Source organism: Letharia lupina (genome assembly GCF_014066315.1).
Source record: "Letharia lupina isolate WasteWater1 chromosome Unknown contig_14, whole genome shotgun sequence".
NCBI classification, from domain to species: Eukaryota; Fungi; Ascomycota; class Lecanoromycetes; order Lecanorales; family Parmeliaceae; genus Letharia; species Letharia lupina.
The window spans coordinates 1-15,447 of NW_023502983.1; the positions used below are offsets into that span (position 1 = coordinate 1).

Below are 15,447 nucleotides of genomic sequence, written 5' to 3' on the forward strand. Positions count from 1 at the left end.
ATTAGTATAAGTAGATATAGATAAACGCGGAGTTACGTGATTTACGGGACTGACTCAGAAAGGCTAGTGTCGATCTTAATAATCTTTATTTTCTATTTAAATTTGTCTTCAGAATCTTTGCAAGCCCTATCTATTGCCAGGCTCGACATAGTTGTGGCAAGGAAAAGAGCCGTTGCGGTTCTCGGCTAGCTGCTTTTTGGTCTGTTCTTCGCACATATGGTGATTTTTGAGATGCCCTCTGTCTCATGGTTCCTCAGCAGCGAATCTCCTTTGCTGCAAGAGACAAAGTTTCGCTCAGGTTTCTGTATATGAAGAAGCTGTAAGTGCAGATGATGCGCAAGGAGCCTAGAAGTTCAACAGCATCCTTCGTTTACAGTCGAGGCCACAGCTTCGAAAGATGGTTGATTTGATAAATAGGCAACATGGAGGAGTAAGAACGAGATTGAGCAGCTATGCGGGGGAAAGAGATACCTCTACCCGCACCGAGCAGCTTGAGAACAGGAGTCAGTTAATATGAATCTGAAGAGAATTCGTCTTGGAACAACTCAGATGCTTCTGCTATTAAATATAGTACAATCGTGGGCAGGAAGCATGTTGGCCCACTTGCCGATGCGATACCTATCCCATCATCAGCAGCGGCCGTCTTCGGCCGACGCCTCATCGCTCTGACGTGGAAACTGGTTCAGCGTTCTTTATCCCACCACCAGTGGCCTTGACTTCCAGGTTCTTGGTAAAATCGCCCAGGTTTTCCACTTTGTTTGAACCCCATGCTACTAATCCACCCTATCAAAGACCTCGAGACCGCGACTGCTCTTCGAACGCAGTGACCTCAAGAACTGGTTTGAAGCTTTCGGAGGTTCGGCGTCCGTTGCTGCGGACCTGGAACATGTCTCGAATAGACTGCATATTGTGCGTACCGGCGCGACCGGCGAGCATTTTCTGCATGGCAACATGCAGCCAAAGATGGCATGATTACCAGAATAAACCTTGGCAGAGATGGTGCCATTAGTCACGGCCTGTGAAGCTCATTCATGGTGGACAGGTGCCAGAAAGTGGGGTTGTATAAACATCACAATAGCACTGTTCGTCCGACCCACACACCACAGGAGCCATGCCGAAGACAACATGCCACAGCCTCTCAAAAACCATCCCCGAATAACGACTCTCCAAATTAGTACTGAGCAACCACTGCCGGTATTCCATATATTTTTCCTTTGTCCTGCGATACACAGCTTCCTTCGATACTGCGAATTGCGCGCAGCATGCTGAGGTTACGTCTTCAGGCATGGGGACGCCGAACCAAGCGTCCCAGTTCTGGTATATGGCTTCATCGACTGGAGGGTCCGAACGAGTAGAGAGCCGCCCGTTAGATTCGTCGTTGGTGGCGTTTTCCGCGCGTTGCTTATCGGCGAGGTATATATGTTGGTCACAGCCAAGAACCCTCAGTTCACAGTTGAAATTTTGGTATCCGCGCAAGTGGACAGTGGTGAGGTTCAGGTGATTGACTTCGGCCGCGGAATCGAAGCGTTGATGCCAGGTCGTGTTGTGGCCGTGGCGGAAAGCGATGATGTCTGGAAGAGAGTCGTAGTTGTCAATAATGAAGGAGAAGTAGCGCATCGCTTCATTCCCGTTGTTTGCGGGTACGGAGAGGGTGCTGTTGGGGTTGGTGTCTTCAGTGACGAGGTATGGGTATTGGATCCAGTCTTCTTGGACATCCTCCATCCAATGGATGACATCTTGTGATCGTGCAGATACCACTAGGGCCTTGGTTTCTTTTGGGATGTCCACAATCTGATCTAGATTGCTTTTGGTAGCGTTGATCTGTTGCAATTGGCTTTCGGTAGTGTTGATTTGTTCCTCTGGCATGTACTTAGGTATGGCTACTGTGGGTGAGCTGGTGTTTGGCATAGTAGAGATGGAGATGTGAGTATTGACTGCACCTTTGAAGGCTAAAAACGTGACAAGAAGGGCGCAAAGGATGGAAGCATATATCTTGTAATTGTACTTTGTTGCGCGCTGGGGCGAATCTTCGTCATGTTGTCCATTCGCTAGTCTTTCATATTCATGACCGTCAGAATATCCGGGCAAACCTGGTATTTGCTTGAGCACATGTTCGGGAACAAGCGAAGACAAACTGAATGTCTGTACTTGCTTGAGCACATGCTCGGGAACAAGTGAGGACATGGTAAACATCGGACCGTATCAAGAATTAACGATGGACTCGAAGAAAGTTCAAGACGAGAACGGTCAACGGAGTAGTAAGGAAAAAAGGGAAGAAATGTGAGTTCAGCAGGAAGTAAGAAACGCATCGCAATCACGTGGCTCCAACAGGGTTCGTATTGGCCCGTGTCTCATAAATGGTGGAACTTCTCTAGTGCGGTTCAAATATATATCCGATACCCCAGTCTCCACTACAAAGGTTAAATGGAAAGAGGACGGTAACTTGGTAAGTCCCTTGCACCGACATCCTCATAATTTTAGCGAAAGAGGTTTGGATAGCATCGTATTGTGTCATCGAGTTACACGACGTGGAAGAAGAGAGCTGTTTTGCGTCCTCTGTACAATTGTCGCAGCCCAAATTGATATCCGAACAATTTACATACAGTACCTTTTTTCGCATCTTTCGCCATTTTCGCTATAGACTACTACCATCTCAAACGGAGCTACGAGAGGCACTATCTCAAGCCGGTCAGGAGAGGCGCACTGTATCTCTCATAGTTCGGTTTGAGATGGTAGTAGTGGTAGATTATTATTGCGAAACAAGGAGGGGACAAGGAAGTGACGATGTCGGCGACTTTATACTTCGCTACTCGTGATACGGGAGCGGGAGGTTACACACTCGACTACCAATTGGAACCCAGACAGAGCACTATCCTTTAAAAGGCTAGCTGAAGAACTCACCATATCTGGTTCAAAGGCTAGGCTCAATGCGGATAGACTCCCAAGTACCTTTTCAGAGAGCAAAATGTTTGGCTGATCTCCGAACAAAAGAACGCAGCACGCTCAGTCATCATCTTCATCAGCTTCCTACTCCAATCGTACAGTATGGAGACCCATAGCAAAATGCGCACCTTACCCTCTTGTCCTAGCCATCCGCCCATACTCACAGTGACACGCTCAACGACCTCAACTCTGCCCTCCATAATCCACCATGAGCACTCTCAACGCATCTGCCGCTGCCTCCCCCTCCTCGCAACGACTGCTCGATAAGACCGCCATCATCACTGGCGCATCATCAGGTCTTGGACGCGCGATCGCGCTTACGTACGCAACACACGGTGCCGCTGTCGTCTGTGCCGATCTGCGACCCGTTGCAGAAGTTCATGTCAAAGAGGGGGATACTAAAGCTACACACGAGGTGATTCTCGAGAGCGGGGGGAAGAGTCTGTTTGTCGAATGTGATGTTCGGGACAGTCAGAGTGTGCAGAGCCTAATCGCGAGGGCCGTGGAGGTCTATGGCAGGCTCGACATGTGAGCTGGCCCGATCAACGCTATTCTCCCACCTACACGCCACCTGCAAGCCGCAGGGCTGACAAGTGGATGACAGCATGGTCAACAATGCCGGCATCGGCCTCGAAGTCCCCCTCCTCCTCCCTGTCCACGAAACCCCCGACTCGACCTTTGACACCACCATGTCTGTCAACTCCCGCGGCGTGTTCCTCGGCTGCAAGTACGCTGCCCAACAGATGATCACCCAAAATCCCTACCCGAGCGGCGATCGGGGCTGGATCATAAATGTTGCATCAGTGGCGGGAGTGGTGGGCCTGGGTGGAACAGTGTCCTATTCAGCTTCGAAAGGGTCAGTGGTCCAAATAACTCGGACGGTTGCTCTGGACTTGGCACCATGGCGCATCCATTGCAATGTTCTGTGTCCTGGCTGTGAGTGGAACACTATACTTCGATGGGACGGGGGATGCTGACTGTTGGCCTTAGTCACAAAGACGGCTATGATTAAACCATTGACGGATGTTGAGGCGACGCAAGCTCGGCTTGGGGCAATGCATCCCTTCAAAGGCCTCGGCGAGCCAGAGGACATCGCGAAGGCGGCCCTTTTCCTGGCAAGTGATGATGCGAGTTGGGTCTCTGGAGCAGCGCTGCCTGTTGATGGTAAGTCTTCGCTTGGGTGTTTGGTGTCTATATGCAGCAAGCTTACTCACCCCCAGGTGGCTACACTGCCCAGTAATCCCTCCTACGTACCGCGTCTCATATACATGCGCTAGAAAGAATAGCCTTCGAATGGAAACGTCGCCGCGCCGGTATCGGTGCCTCTTCTGGGGGGGAAGTGCGGCGAGAGGTCGGCGTTGGGCTGGGGCCACATTTCGACTACAATCCCAGTTCTTCTGACCCTATCAGAAGTGCAAGCTTAAATCACGCGCAGGAAGTTTCCGGATGGTCCATGTTCTCAGTCCTCGGTCTTTTGGCTTCTGAAGATCACTGTGCGGATTACGATTTCATTCTGCTAGCTACACGATCTTTGACTCGATGATCGCCATATCCAGTATCATAGAAGCTATCAGACTCTTCCGTCAAATAATCAGATACCTCCGAGTCCATATAGCAGATTTGTTCTCCACTCGCTTTGCACTCCATGTGGTTGCAGTCTTCCGACCTCTGAGTTGTTGACCCACACTGCGCGCACTCCATCGCATCAAATTTCTCCTTCGATGTCGCCAAGTATAGCACTTTTGCATTGGTTGGATCAAGGCTTTCATGGTTGAGAGCTCCGCATTTGGTGCAGGTTAAGGTGAGGCACGTAGAACATGTGTACATTTTGACTACATCTGACTTTTCCTACCTCTGATCGCAATCCGAGGCCCTACAGTACTGATAGCTGCCTTAACATGAATAAAGGTAGCACGTGGGGGACTCCTCGAGCGTGGTGTTCATATCAGTAGCTTGACTGGACTCTTCCCCCATAATAGCTCTTGCCCAATCGGCATCGTCAGATGATCCGCGCAAGGGAGTTGTATCTGCGCTCGTCATGACGTTTAAGCAAAGGTGTGGAAGAATCCCCTATTTAATGGAAGCAGCCATGCGACCGCTGCCAGATGGAGTATTTATAAGGTTATCGTAGTTCAGGCGCTGTGCACGTGAGGAGACTTGATGACAGCTACGTACAAAGTCCAGGTCAGCACACCATTGTCGAGTGGCGAGAACTTTGAAGTATCTGTAGCCTGGAAGCTATGTGGTGAAGGGTTTTGCGTCGTAAACCAGAATGATTGAGCAACTTAGATAGTCGCGGACAGTCCGAAGGCCGAAATTTTATGCTGAAGAGTACAAGTAAGGGTCTCCAAGTCAGTCGAGTCCGAATCACGGTGGATGTCTTTGAGCGAAGCAGTTGCATTGGGAGAATCTCCGCCACTTGATGAGGGACAGTTGCGACATATTATCTTCACTTTGCCAAACAGACTAGGTGTGTGTGTGTGGCTTGAATTATACTGCGGGACAGGCGTCAAAGCTCAGAGCAGTCCACTCATTAACTAGCTATAAACTACAGGTATCATCATCGAGTGTGGATCCTTAGGGTTAGGTGGATTTGTGTATTGATGTGTCAGAAGAGAGTGTTTCGTGCTCTGTGGGTCAGGGCTCTCTCCCAAACCCCTCCAGTAGCGCACGGTAGCGGCCGGCAACGCTAAGTGCTAGATAGGTCACTTCTCTTTTACGTCTACCGTACCTCGATGAAAGATGGAAAGATTATGGCCGGGAGAGGTTCATAGTAGTGAGCGACGAGGAAGGGTGGCGAGAGAAAATTCTAGAAGCGGCAGACGACGAGTAAAGCATCGGATGAGGATAGAGAGGGCAGACAAGTCACGAGCACACCTCATCCGCCGTCTGAGCAGTAAGCATTCTTGCTGCGAATCAAGTGGAATCACCACTCGATAAACCTAGAGAGAGTGCTGAAAGACCGTGTTGATGTCACTCAAGGAAATACTCATTCTGACGTCCATCATTGGGAGACAAGTATTCAAAAATTACTCAACCTGATCAGCTCATTGCCACTGGATAGTTTCTGAAAGCGGTGTCAAGTTGAACAGAAAGAAGAGTTGTGGTCAAAGTGTGCCAGAGTCGTTCTCGCTCGGAATCATCTGAAACAGTCATCCGGTAAGATGATACAAAGATCTCACTGGAAAGGATATTCAAGGAGTCCTATCACTTTAAGAGCGGAGATAAAGCCGTAAATGATGACGGACGTTGAGAATAGGCGCCACTCCTCAGCCGTCTGGATTGGAAGCATTATCGAAGAGGGTTGACTTTACGCGAACATTGGTGATAAAGTGAGGCATGGTAAGGCGAGAAATGCATGTCCCCTTTTGCAGTGTTTTCTATCTTCTGCATGGGCGGATCCTCTGTTTTCTTCAATCATCTCCCTGCGGGCCTCCCGAATGCAATCTCGGTCAGATTCCTTCCCGGTCCAGCCTTGCGGGAATGCGGCTCGGTGCCCAATGAATTGATGTCTCATCTCAGCTCGCTGCCAAATCCGAAAAGCGGCCACATCGACATGTTTAAAAAAGCACAGTAACCCCTGCATTGCGTATTTGCGACTGGGTCCTCAAACGTCTACTCTGCATATTCAATTAGGAAGAGCTAACAGATCGATGTGGCCTCGAAGACCATACAAACTTGGAACACCGACGAGAATGATGTTGATCGCTTATGCGGATGCTGATGTCGCACTCGAATAAAAAGAAGGGCAAAGTTGTATCACATTTCAACCAGGCGCGAGGCGTAAATCGTCTGAGCCTTGTCAAGCTCAGGAAATCTATGGCTATACACCTTCTCGCCTCGTATGTGCAGGTGGTTTCATCTTATACACAGCCTCGCGGGTGCCAGAAATATCCGCACACGCCAAGAAGTCTCTCCACCTTATCAGCTGAGAGATCTCGATGATTATTCTCTTCAAGGATAAACTTTTGCGGAGCGATCTATTTGTATTGATGAGGTCCTTTAATTATCTCGCAAGAACCTTCAGCTAGGGTTCTTAATCGTGAAATTATCATCGACTTTTCAATTTCTAGATGTGTGGATATTTCTGGCACCCGCGAGACAGCCTCGTTATGCAGCTGACAAGGTGTAAACCTCCTTCGCAAGACTTCCGCTGATAGGACTAGCTGAGCTAAACGTATGAAGACACATAAGCCTTGACTGCCAACACTTGAAACATGATCCGAATGTCTCGGGTAGATGCGTGTCGATTAAATAAATAGGCAAATATGTGAATCTAAAATGATCCATGAGCGTGGAGACTGGAGCAAAAAGATAGAGGATCAAGTTTCGTCTCTTGACTGATTCACGCACATTCAATAACCGATTGCAGCCTTCACGTTTCTCATCCCTCAGCTTTTTCTATCATTCATCAGCCTTCGCTCACTTTGCCCAGAAATGCCCTCCATCATATCTCCCTTCACAGATCAACATAAGAACATTGCTTTCGACCGTGCCAGCAGAATGCGCAGTCTCCGCCATCGCACACTTTCCAGTACAATCGCTTTGCCACTGGTCCTTCTCGTCTGCTTTGTGTTCTACACCCTCAAAACTCCTACCAAAGAGTCTTCCCCTTTCCTCTTCAGACTTCAACCCGGCCATCACCTACCCATATCTCCGTTGCATTCCGCCGCCGCACCTAAAGCGCGACAAATCTCCCCTGCGGAACTAATGGCACGGCCTCCTCCGCACTCAGGACCACACATGCCCAAGCTTCTTCATCAGAGCTGGTCCACTACCATCCTCCCATCAAAGTTCGAGCAGTGGAGCCTCTCATGCAGAGATATGAATCCGGACTTTGAATGGGTGCTGTGGACAGACGAAGATAACCGCCGTTTGGTGGAGAAATACGCCCCGGAGTTCCTGGTCAAGTACGATGGGTTGAAGAGCGAGATCTACCGCGCAGATGCGGTAAGGAATTTGTACATGTTTGTTTTTGGCGGGTGAGTTTGCTGCTCTCTTCCGGCGGGCGGGGTGGAACAGTGGGGGACATCACTGATACCGCGTTTTGAAGGGTGTATGCTGATCTGGATACTGAATGTTTGCGTCCTTATGAGGCCCTTTTTGCGCAGCACAACATCTCCTCCAGCTCGCAATCAGGTTCCACCAGCATTCAGAATCCTACACACACTCCTACTTCCGACGCCGCGCCCATCTCTACATTTCCCACTACCTCATACAATGCAGGCCCACAGACGGCCTTCCTCGCCCGCATGGGCGCTGATAATTCGAAAAAACACAGCATCCCGAACGCTTGGTTGGCTTCGACGCCGTCCCATCCCTTCTGGCTCCTGCCTCTGAACCTAGTCTCTAAGGGGACCAAACCCTACGGCGATTGGCCCGAAGCAGTGACCGGACCGGACGCGCTGTTCTACTTGGTCAATGAGTATTTAAGGGAGTATCGCAGTGATAATGATTATGGAGCGAGCTTGGATGAGTTTTTGTTGAAGAGTGAGTTGAAGGAGATGTATGTTCGATCTTTAGGCGAGAAGAATATCAGAGCCAGTGCTGAAGTCGGGATGCATCAGTTGGTGCTGTTGGGGAAGGAGATGATCTTTCCGTATTGGTGGGGCGAGAAAGAGTTGGAGGGCGTTTGTAAGGCTGGTGAGGAGGGGTTTGATCCAGAGACTTGTAAGGATGTTCTGGATGTGCAGGCCTTGGGCAGTTGGTCTATAACATATTGGAGTCATTCGTGGGATCAGGAGGGTGGGCACGACGAGGGACACCTTAGCGCGATGGGAAGTTGGAGCTTTCGGGGAGCAAGAATGTTAAGGAGGGCGACAAATAGAAAGAGGGGGCGATGAGACTTGTTGTGAGCACAAAGGTTGAAAATCCGATAGGAAAACACGATGGGTAATATCACGGATTGCCACAATCCAATAGGGGGCGAAGTCTACCTTGGACAATCCTCTTGTACAGGTAGAGTAGCCACCAGCCTTCTGATACAGAACCGGCGTGGCGATTGACCCGTCGACAAGCGACCCCAGACTGCTCCCTTCGGTATTACTAATCCTCATCTAATGCATGATTGTTAGAGTCCATCCATTCCTGCAATATTCCTTATAAATGCCTCCGCAAAAAAAATGAAACGTCATGAAAACATCGCCTACCGTAATAGGTTCAATAAAGCCTCTTCGTACGGAGATGAGATGCGAACTCGGAGATATCGTCCCATGATGCCAACACGCCTTTCCACATCCGACTGGAAAGGTGATCGTACTGGACATAAATCATCGAGGACCGTAATCGCAAGATCAAGTCCTGTTGCTTTTTCCTTGTGCACATGCTCGGCGAATGGATATTTCCAGTGATAGGGTCTCGAGCGCTTGTGATTCAGGTGAGACCGCCCCAAGTATGTATCTGCTAGGCGGACACTGATGTAAATCCAGCGCTACGATTCTGATCCCTAGTGTGACAAGAAAGGTGTCATTCGACGAGAAATATTTACGGGCGGTGGAAGTTTACGGCAGCGATCTTACGTAGAATGGTATCCTAACAAGCATTCGTCTGGGCCATTAACCCGACTCTTTATCCATCATATTCAATCCCTTTAGCTCATTCGATCGTCTCAGGGCCTCTCCCTCCGAAAGACGCGCACTCGCAATCCCCAAATCCCACTTGTGCCACAACACGCCGAGTGACCTATCAGCTTCCGCCGCAACCGCAGCGGCAACCTTGACCCAACATGGCCCATGTCCGGTCAGCCCCTCTGTTTCCACAGTCCTGTGATGACACCCCTGAGACGCCACTGGGGCGCTGTAGAGGATGAGGAATGCATGGATCATCTCGTGCAGCAGGGTGTCCAAGTACTCATGTACAAGTTTGTGTGTCCAGAGCTGGTTGGGCTGCCGTTTGACCTCTATCTGGATCTCTCGTGTCGCTGAGGATATGCATGATTCTTTCCTTTTGGTGATCCCTACCCAGCCAGAGTTTGCAGGCGTATCATCTGCCAACTTGACTTTTATGTACTGGCGCAGAGCGCCAAGAAAGAAATAGTCGTCGAAGATATCAACGAAGAAATCGAGAGGAAGTGGCTGCTCCTCTGTGCTTTTTCCGAACTTGAATCGGAAAGCGTGCCAACGAATCAGTGCACTCAGCTGGATCTCCTCAAGCCCCTCGTTGTCATCTTCTTGAATCTTCGTCCAGTAATTGGCAAACTCAGTGGTCAACTCCTCGCATACATACCTTGGTGGAACGGCGGCAGGCTCCAGGCGCTGACTTGCATCTTTGCGAACGAGAGGGCGGGGACCCAGACTGGTGAGCCAGCTCTTGAGCAAATATTGCATTTAATGGCTATTGTGATGGGAATCTGGGGGGTCTTTCTCAGGTGGAGACTAATCTGGTGGCAGCAGGCTCGAGTTCAAGTGATATTGTTGTTCGTACACCGAGAAGTGGTGAAAGGACTTTTAAGAAGCTAGCAATGAAAGGCATATATGGAAAGTGGAAGAGAATCTTGGAAAGGATATCTCGAAGTGTGTACGACACATGGCGCAAATCAGTGAGTGTCAAGGGTGTTATCATGAGTCAGCCTCCGCGGCATTTCTTGGCTTTCGATGTCAAGATGTCGACCTGCATCTTCCAGTAGCTTCAACACTTTACTGATGACTTGTATCACACCAGACAAATACTGTTTGTGTTGAAGAGAGCAGACGCGTGAAGCCGAAAAACAAAGACTAGACGAGCGAAAACCAAAAAGACTTGACTTAGTATCATTACGTGTCAAACACCAAGAAATCTCGGAAACAATGCAAAGAATGGTAGTCTGATCCCACGCCTGTGATATGACATGTCCGTCCAAATGCATAACCTTACGTGTTCACCTCATATAGTCTGTACACAGTATGTCTGACTCGTAGATTTGACAAGACCAACTCTTAACATTTCTCAGCTTTCTCCTTGACTCAGAAAGGCTACTCATCTTCTGTCAACAACAGATGCCAACATATACAAATAAATGGGTGGAATCATATCGTTGCCGTCTTGTTCGACTTGGGCCGAAAAATACATTGCTGCGTCATGTTGCACAACATTCTTCTACTGCTATCCCATAATTGTGCCTCCATGTAGGTTCTGCCATCTCCACCAGTGACTGTACTCATCTCTCGCAAACTCCACGCATTTCACGTCCACATCGTTGGTGAAAATCCTCAGCGCAAATTCTAGGCTCGACTGGGCCGCTACCTCATCTAAAGACTGACCGTTATGCAAGGCAGGAATAAGAGCCCCATATCCATGACAAAGGCAAAAGCGGGGGCGTGTTGTGTTGGAGTCTTCAAAAGTGCTTTGATCGGAAGTAGTCCGAGGTTGTTTACGAGGTAAGAGAGAGGTGATCCTGTGTTGTAGGAGTACGCTTCTTCGCCATCCCTGTGAGGTTCTGCGTGACGATTCCTTCGGGACATGGACGACGGTCGAAGGAATACTCACTAAGACCAAAGAGTTCTCTGTGCATCTGCACCACTTTCCTACTGACAAGACCACGCTCCCAAAAACTTTAACGGTTCTCATCCACAGTTGGACCGTCTTCCACGGCACTATAGACAATTCTCGGTGATCTTGAGTACGTAAGCAGAGTAGCTGGCTCAGCGATCTGGCAGTCGGCGCTCGGAAACAGACACAGTCGTCTCTTCCCATCTTTCTGCCATTGACTCATCTCTACGTGTCGAGTGGCAAAGGTCTTGGTAAGGCGGATCTCGCGAACAGTACACTGCATTTTGCGGTCACAGGAATTTTCCGGGTGCTGAATAGGAAAAGAAGCCGGAGTGTACCTTTTTGGAGTGCTGCGTTGACGGCTACGGTGAGGGTGTTTCCGCCGTACGCTTGATCTGCCATATTACCCATCTTCTCGGGGTTGTGAACGGATTCAAACATGCTAGGAGTTGCCTGCCGCACGGACACCAAGTCGGTGATGGTGCTCGCCAAGAAATGTGTCAAGAAGCAGAGAGATACGGTACCATGATTCACATTCTTTTTCGAAAACAACCTCGACAACGAAGGTCTTTTCCAAATAAAATCACCCATGGCGCTCACCGAGTTCTTACAGCCCATAAGGGTTCGAGAACGGAGATTCATACTCAATGATGGAGATGCGCCGCTTTTCTGGCATCCTGCGCTGGACTGGCACCAGCTTGGCGAAGCTGAGTGGAGGGCGGATTGGGAGAGGTATCAACAAGTCGCCGACATGAAAAAGGTTCGAGTACATTGTGCTTCGAAGGCAGACATCGAGAAATATGGGCAGCAAGGGATACCTCAGACGTAATACGAAAGAGTAATGGCATACCATACGTCTATACTAGACAAAGCTTTGAGGGGATGGGAATGGCCGGCGGCAGACGTTGCGACACTCCACTTCATCCATACTCTCCCATAGCTTAAGACTGTGTCGGACTAAGTAGAAAAGGATCCAATAAAAAAGCTCATTCAACAAGATTTCCCTTGAAATCTCCTAATCCTGGTCGGTTCCTCTGACATCGATGGTAAGGCCTTATCAGAAATCCCCGTACTGCTCACATGACATATGAGACTAATCTCTATGCCCATAACATTATTCCTTCTAATACTGTGTCGTTATTCCATGCTCGTTAGCCGAGGTTGGACTAGGGAGGTCCGTGCTACCAATTTGAATTGAGGAAGCGAGCTGTATTTGGGTCGGTTACGCTGACTAGCGCTACTACCTTACGCTTCAAGCGTTGCTTTGCGTTAAGTATCTTCTTTGGTATGACATTGGCGTATGGTTGGCGGTCTCCTGTTTCGACGATGGCAGATGAGTTTGTTGAGATATGTGCCATGGAAACGTCTATGGGATAGGCAGGTAGGTTGTTGATCAAGAGTTTGAAGAACATCTGAAAGCGAGCTGGGCTGTGATAGCAAAGAAAGGTGAGGCGGTCGCTTGTACCATAGTATAAATGTTATCAAGTCTTGGGGTGGAAGCGTTGGTCATAAGCAGAGCGTTACTAGCGCCGAATTCGATGAGTATCTCTACGTACAGTAGCTCACTTCTCATGCAGTACATCGCCTATCGGTTGATATTCTTGATTTGCTGATATTTGTTCACTGTGTCAATCTGGATTGTAGACGTCGAGACGTGTATAGTGCCATACGAACAGCCTTCGTAATTATTCCTGTTACCAGTGATGGAGTTTTCATGATGCATCTCCTCCTCAGGAATGCCCTTTGATATCAATCTTGTACGCGCCCCAGCCCAATTCGCTGCAACATCGACAAGCTAACATACACAAGCTTGTTCGAATCCGGATGATACCACTCAGCTTTGAACGGCGCTGTAAACCCTGTCCTCGCATTGGCCAACAAGTTATCAATGATCATCTCGTACGCCGACCATGTAAGACCTTGATCCGGATCTGCGGCCCTGAACGCCAATAAGACGCTGCCCATGGTAAAAGTGAAAGCATTTCCAGGGGCAGGTCTGTTTCGGAATTGGTTCAGGGCTATCCGCCGGAGACAGCTGGTATAGAATTCCTCAAGCACTGAGGCCGCGACTTGGACAGGGATAATGAAGCTGAAGTACTGGCGGTATCTGATCTCCCAATCGCGAGCGTTTGTGGTCTGTATGGGTCCTCCATTAGGAAGTGTACGTTCAAGTAGATGGACTTCCCGGGCTTGCGAAACGGATATGTCCGGGGATGGAGAGGACGATTTCGGGGAGACGTGGTTGTGATGGACTGAGGATTTAGATTGGCCGTGGTCCTCCACAGCAGAGAAAAATGCAGATGTTGCCGCTAGCGCAAATAGGAGAACAAGAGTGAAGACACTCCCATTCGCTGTCTTGAAAGCATACATTCTCGGATTTGGAAAATTTCTTTTGCGACCCCGTGGTAGCCCTCCTGAATCCTTTAAATTAGTGTTCTAAAGTGTTCGAAGTACGGAGGTCGGCACCAAAAGTCCTGGACAGCGCTAAAATACTTGGCACTCTTGGTATTCTTGGCACTTTCTGTATAGTTACATTTATTTAACGATAATGCTTTATATAATTGCGTATATACTTATTAGCTCGCTCGGCGAAGTCGTATAATCGTATATTATCTCCTCTACGATCTTTTCTATACTCGTTATTATCTTTAAGACGTATTATCTTTATAATATATCTTAATATTTACTTTATTTACTTCTAAATTCTCTTTTAAATAAACTTATAATTTTAATAATATAATTATTATCTTTCGACTTTCTTATAAGTTCTTAATATATCTTTTCGAATAATATAACGTTTTATTTATAGTTAATAAGATTATAAGACTTAATAAATATTTAAATTTAAGTCTTATTATTATAATTTATACTTAAGTATTAAATATATTAATAAAAGATAATTAAGATAAAGGATAATAAGAAGATTTCTATTTATTATACTATATAAATAAGACTTATATATTAAAAGTCTTTATACTCTTTCTCTATTAATTATTTCTTTACGCTATAATTAATACTTTAATATTATCGCTATTATATATTATATTAATATCGCTATTATATATATGCTTCGTATATCTATACTTCGTATATATGCACTTCGTATATATATACTACGTCGCTATTATATAGAGCACTAGTACTTATTAAAATAAAGAATAATGATACTATCTATGAAATTTGGAAGTATGTCAAGCACTCAGCCCTACCTGGACCCTTGTCTTGGTATGTCCAGGACTTTTGGTGCTGACCTCCGTACGCCTTGACGCGAGCTATTTCTTAGGAATCTGAGCGCTTTGCGGCAAAGCGCTTATAAATATCGCATATATTCGCATTTAGATCGAACGTCGTACTGTGCACTGTGCAGGTGGTTGGGGGAAGTATTGTAAGATCTTGTGTTATATTTTTCCCTCCTCCTTCTTATCGACCCAATCTCAAACCAAGCAGAATAGACTCTCTAATGCGAAGCGACGTTTAAAGTATGGTTCCGAACATTGGAGACTGGGAGTGGAAAGGCGGGTAAGATAATCGTGTCTACCCCCATTTGCGCCCTACCCTCATTTGCACCCTTTTTAAATCCCATAATTCCAACGTCTACTATATCAGGCCTATAGACGGCGACTATAATACTGTAGCATTGGCTATTATGATAGACTATGGTAGTAGGCTGTTTGAATAAATAATAGTGGTAGCCATGATAGTGGTAGCCATGGTAGTGGTAGCCATCTATGTCGGATTTAAAATGGGCGCAAATGGGGTAGACACGATTACGGGGAACGAAAACGTTCAAAGTCAAAGCACGAGAATACCAATCTCTTTCTGCCGGACAGCGACAGGGATTTTGCGCTGTGGAACTAGGTGCTCGTTTTGAAGCATATGCACGAAACTTGATTTCATGTCGAACGCGATGCGCTCACCAGGGTCCACACGACGCGAACAACCCAACTTGGAAGTGTTGAGGAATATTGTATTGGTTCCAGCATTCGGACTGGAACTCGGGGCAGCGTAGAAGGATGCTATAACCGTGGCGAAACAGAG

The 15,447-nt window shown here is 47.8% G+C and overlaps 5 protein-coding genes across 5 annotated transcripts; 2 read left to right on the forward strand and 3 right to left on the reverse strand.

Moving 5' to 3' along the window:
- Positions 1-786: 786 nt before the first annotated feature.
- HO133_002000 (uncharacterized protein) lies at positions 787-2,184 on the reverse strand (the record flags this gene model as incomplete). The annotated part of the gene is made up of 2 exons (XM_037292928.1): positions 787-939; positions 1,102-2,184. 2 exons carry the CDS (start codon positions 2,182-2,184, stop codon positions 787-789), a joined length of 1,236 nt encoding a protein of 411 aa, XP_037150581.1.
- A 967-nt stretch (positions 2,185-3,151) lies between these two features.
- On the forward strand, positions 3,152-4,183 carry HO133_002001 (uncharacterized protein; the record flags this gene model as incomplete). Its single annotated transcript, XM_037292929.1, has 4 exons — positions 3,152-3,471; positions 3,548-3,879; positions 3,934-4,107; positions 4,164-4,183. 4 exons carry the CDS (start codon positions 3,152-3,154, stop codon positions 4,181-4,183), a joined length of 846 nt encoding a protein of 281 aa, XP_037150582.1.
- A 3,197-nt stretch (positions 4,184-7,380) lies between these two features.
- HO133_002002 (uncharacterized protein) lies at positions 7,381-8,786 on the forward strand (the record flags this gene model as incomplete). Its single annotated transcript, XM_037292930.1, has 2 exons — positions 7,381-7,893; positions 8,055-8,786. 2 exons carry the CDS (start codon positions 7,381-7,383, stop codon positions 8,784-8,786), a joined length of 1,245 nt encoding a protein of 414 aa, XP_037150583.1.
- Positions 8,787-9,497: 711 nt separating this feature from the next.
- HO133_002003 (uncharacterized protein) lies at positions 9,498-10,268 on the reverse strand (the record flags this gene model as incomplete). Its single annotated transcript, XM_037292931.1, has 1 exon — positions 9,498-10,268. One exon carries the CDS (start codon positions 10,266-10,268, stop codon positions 9,498-9,500), a length of 771 nt encoding a protein of 256 aa, XP_037150584.1.
- A 2,726-nt stretch (positions 10,269-12,994) lies between these two features.
- On the reverse strand, positions 12,995-13,779 carry HO133_002004 (uncharacterized protein; the record flags this gene model as incomplete). Its single annotated transcript, XM_037292932.1, has 2 exons — positions 12,995-13,163; positions 13,214-13,779. The coding sequence occupies 2 exons, from the start codon at positions 13,777-13,779 to the stop codon at positions 12,995-12,997; spliced, it is 735 nt and encodes a 244-aa protein (XP_037150585.1).
- Positions 13,780-15,447: the final 1,668 nt, after the last annotated feature.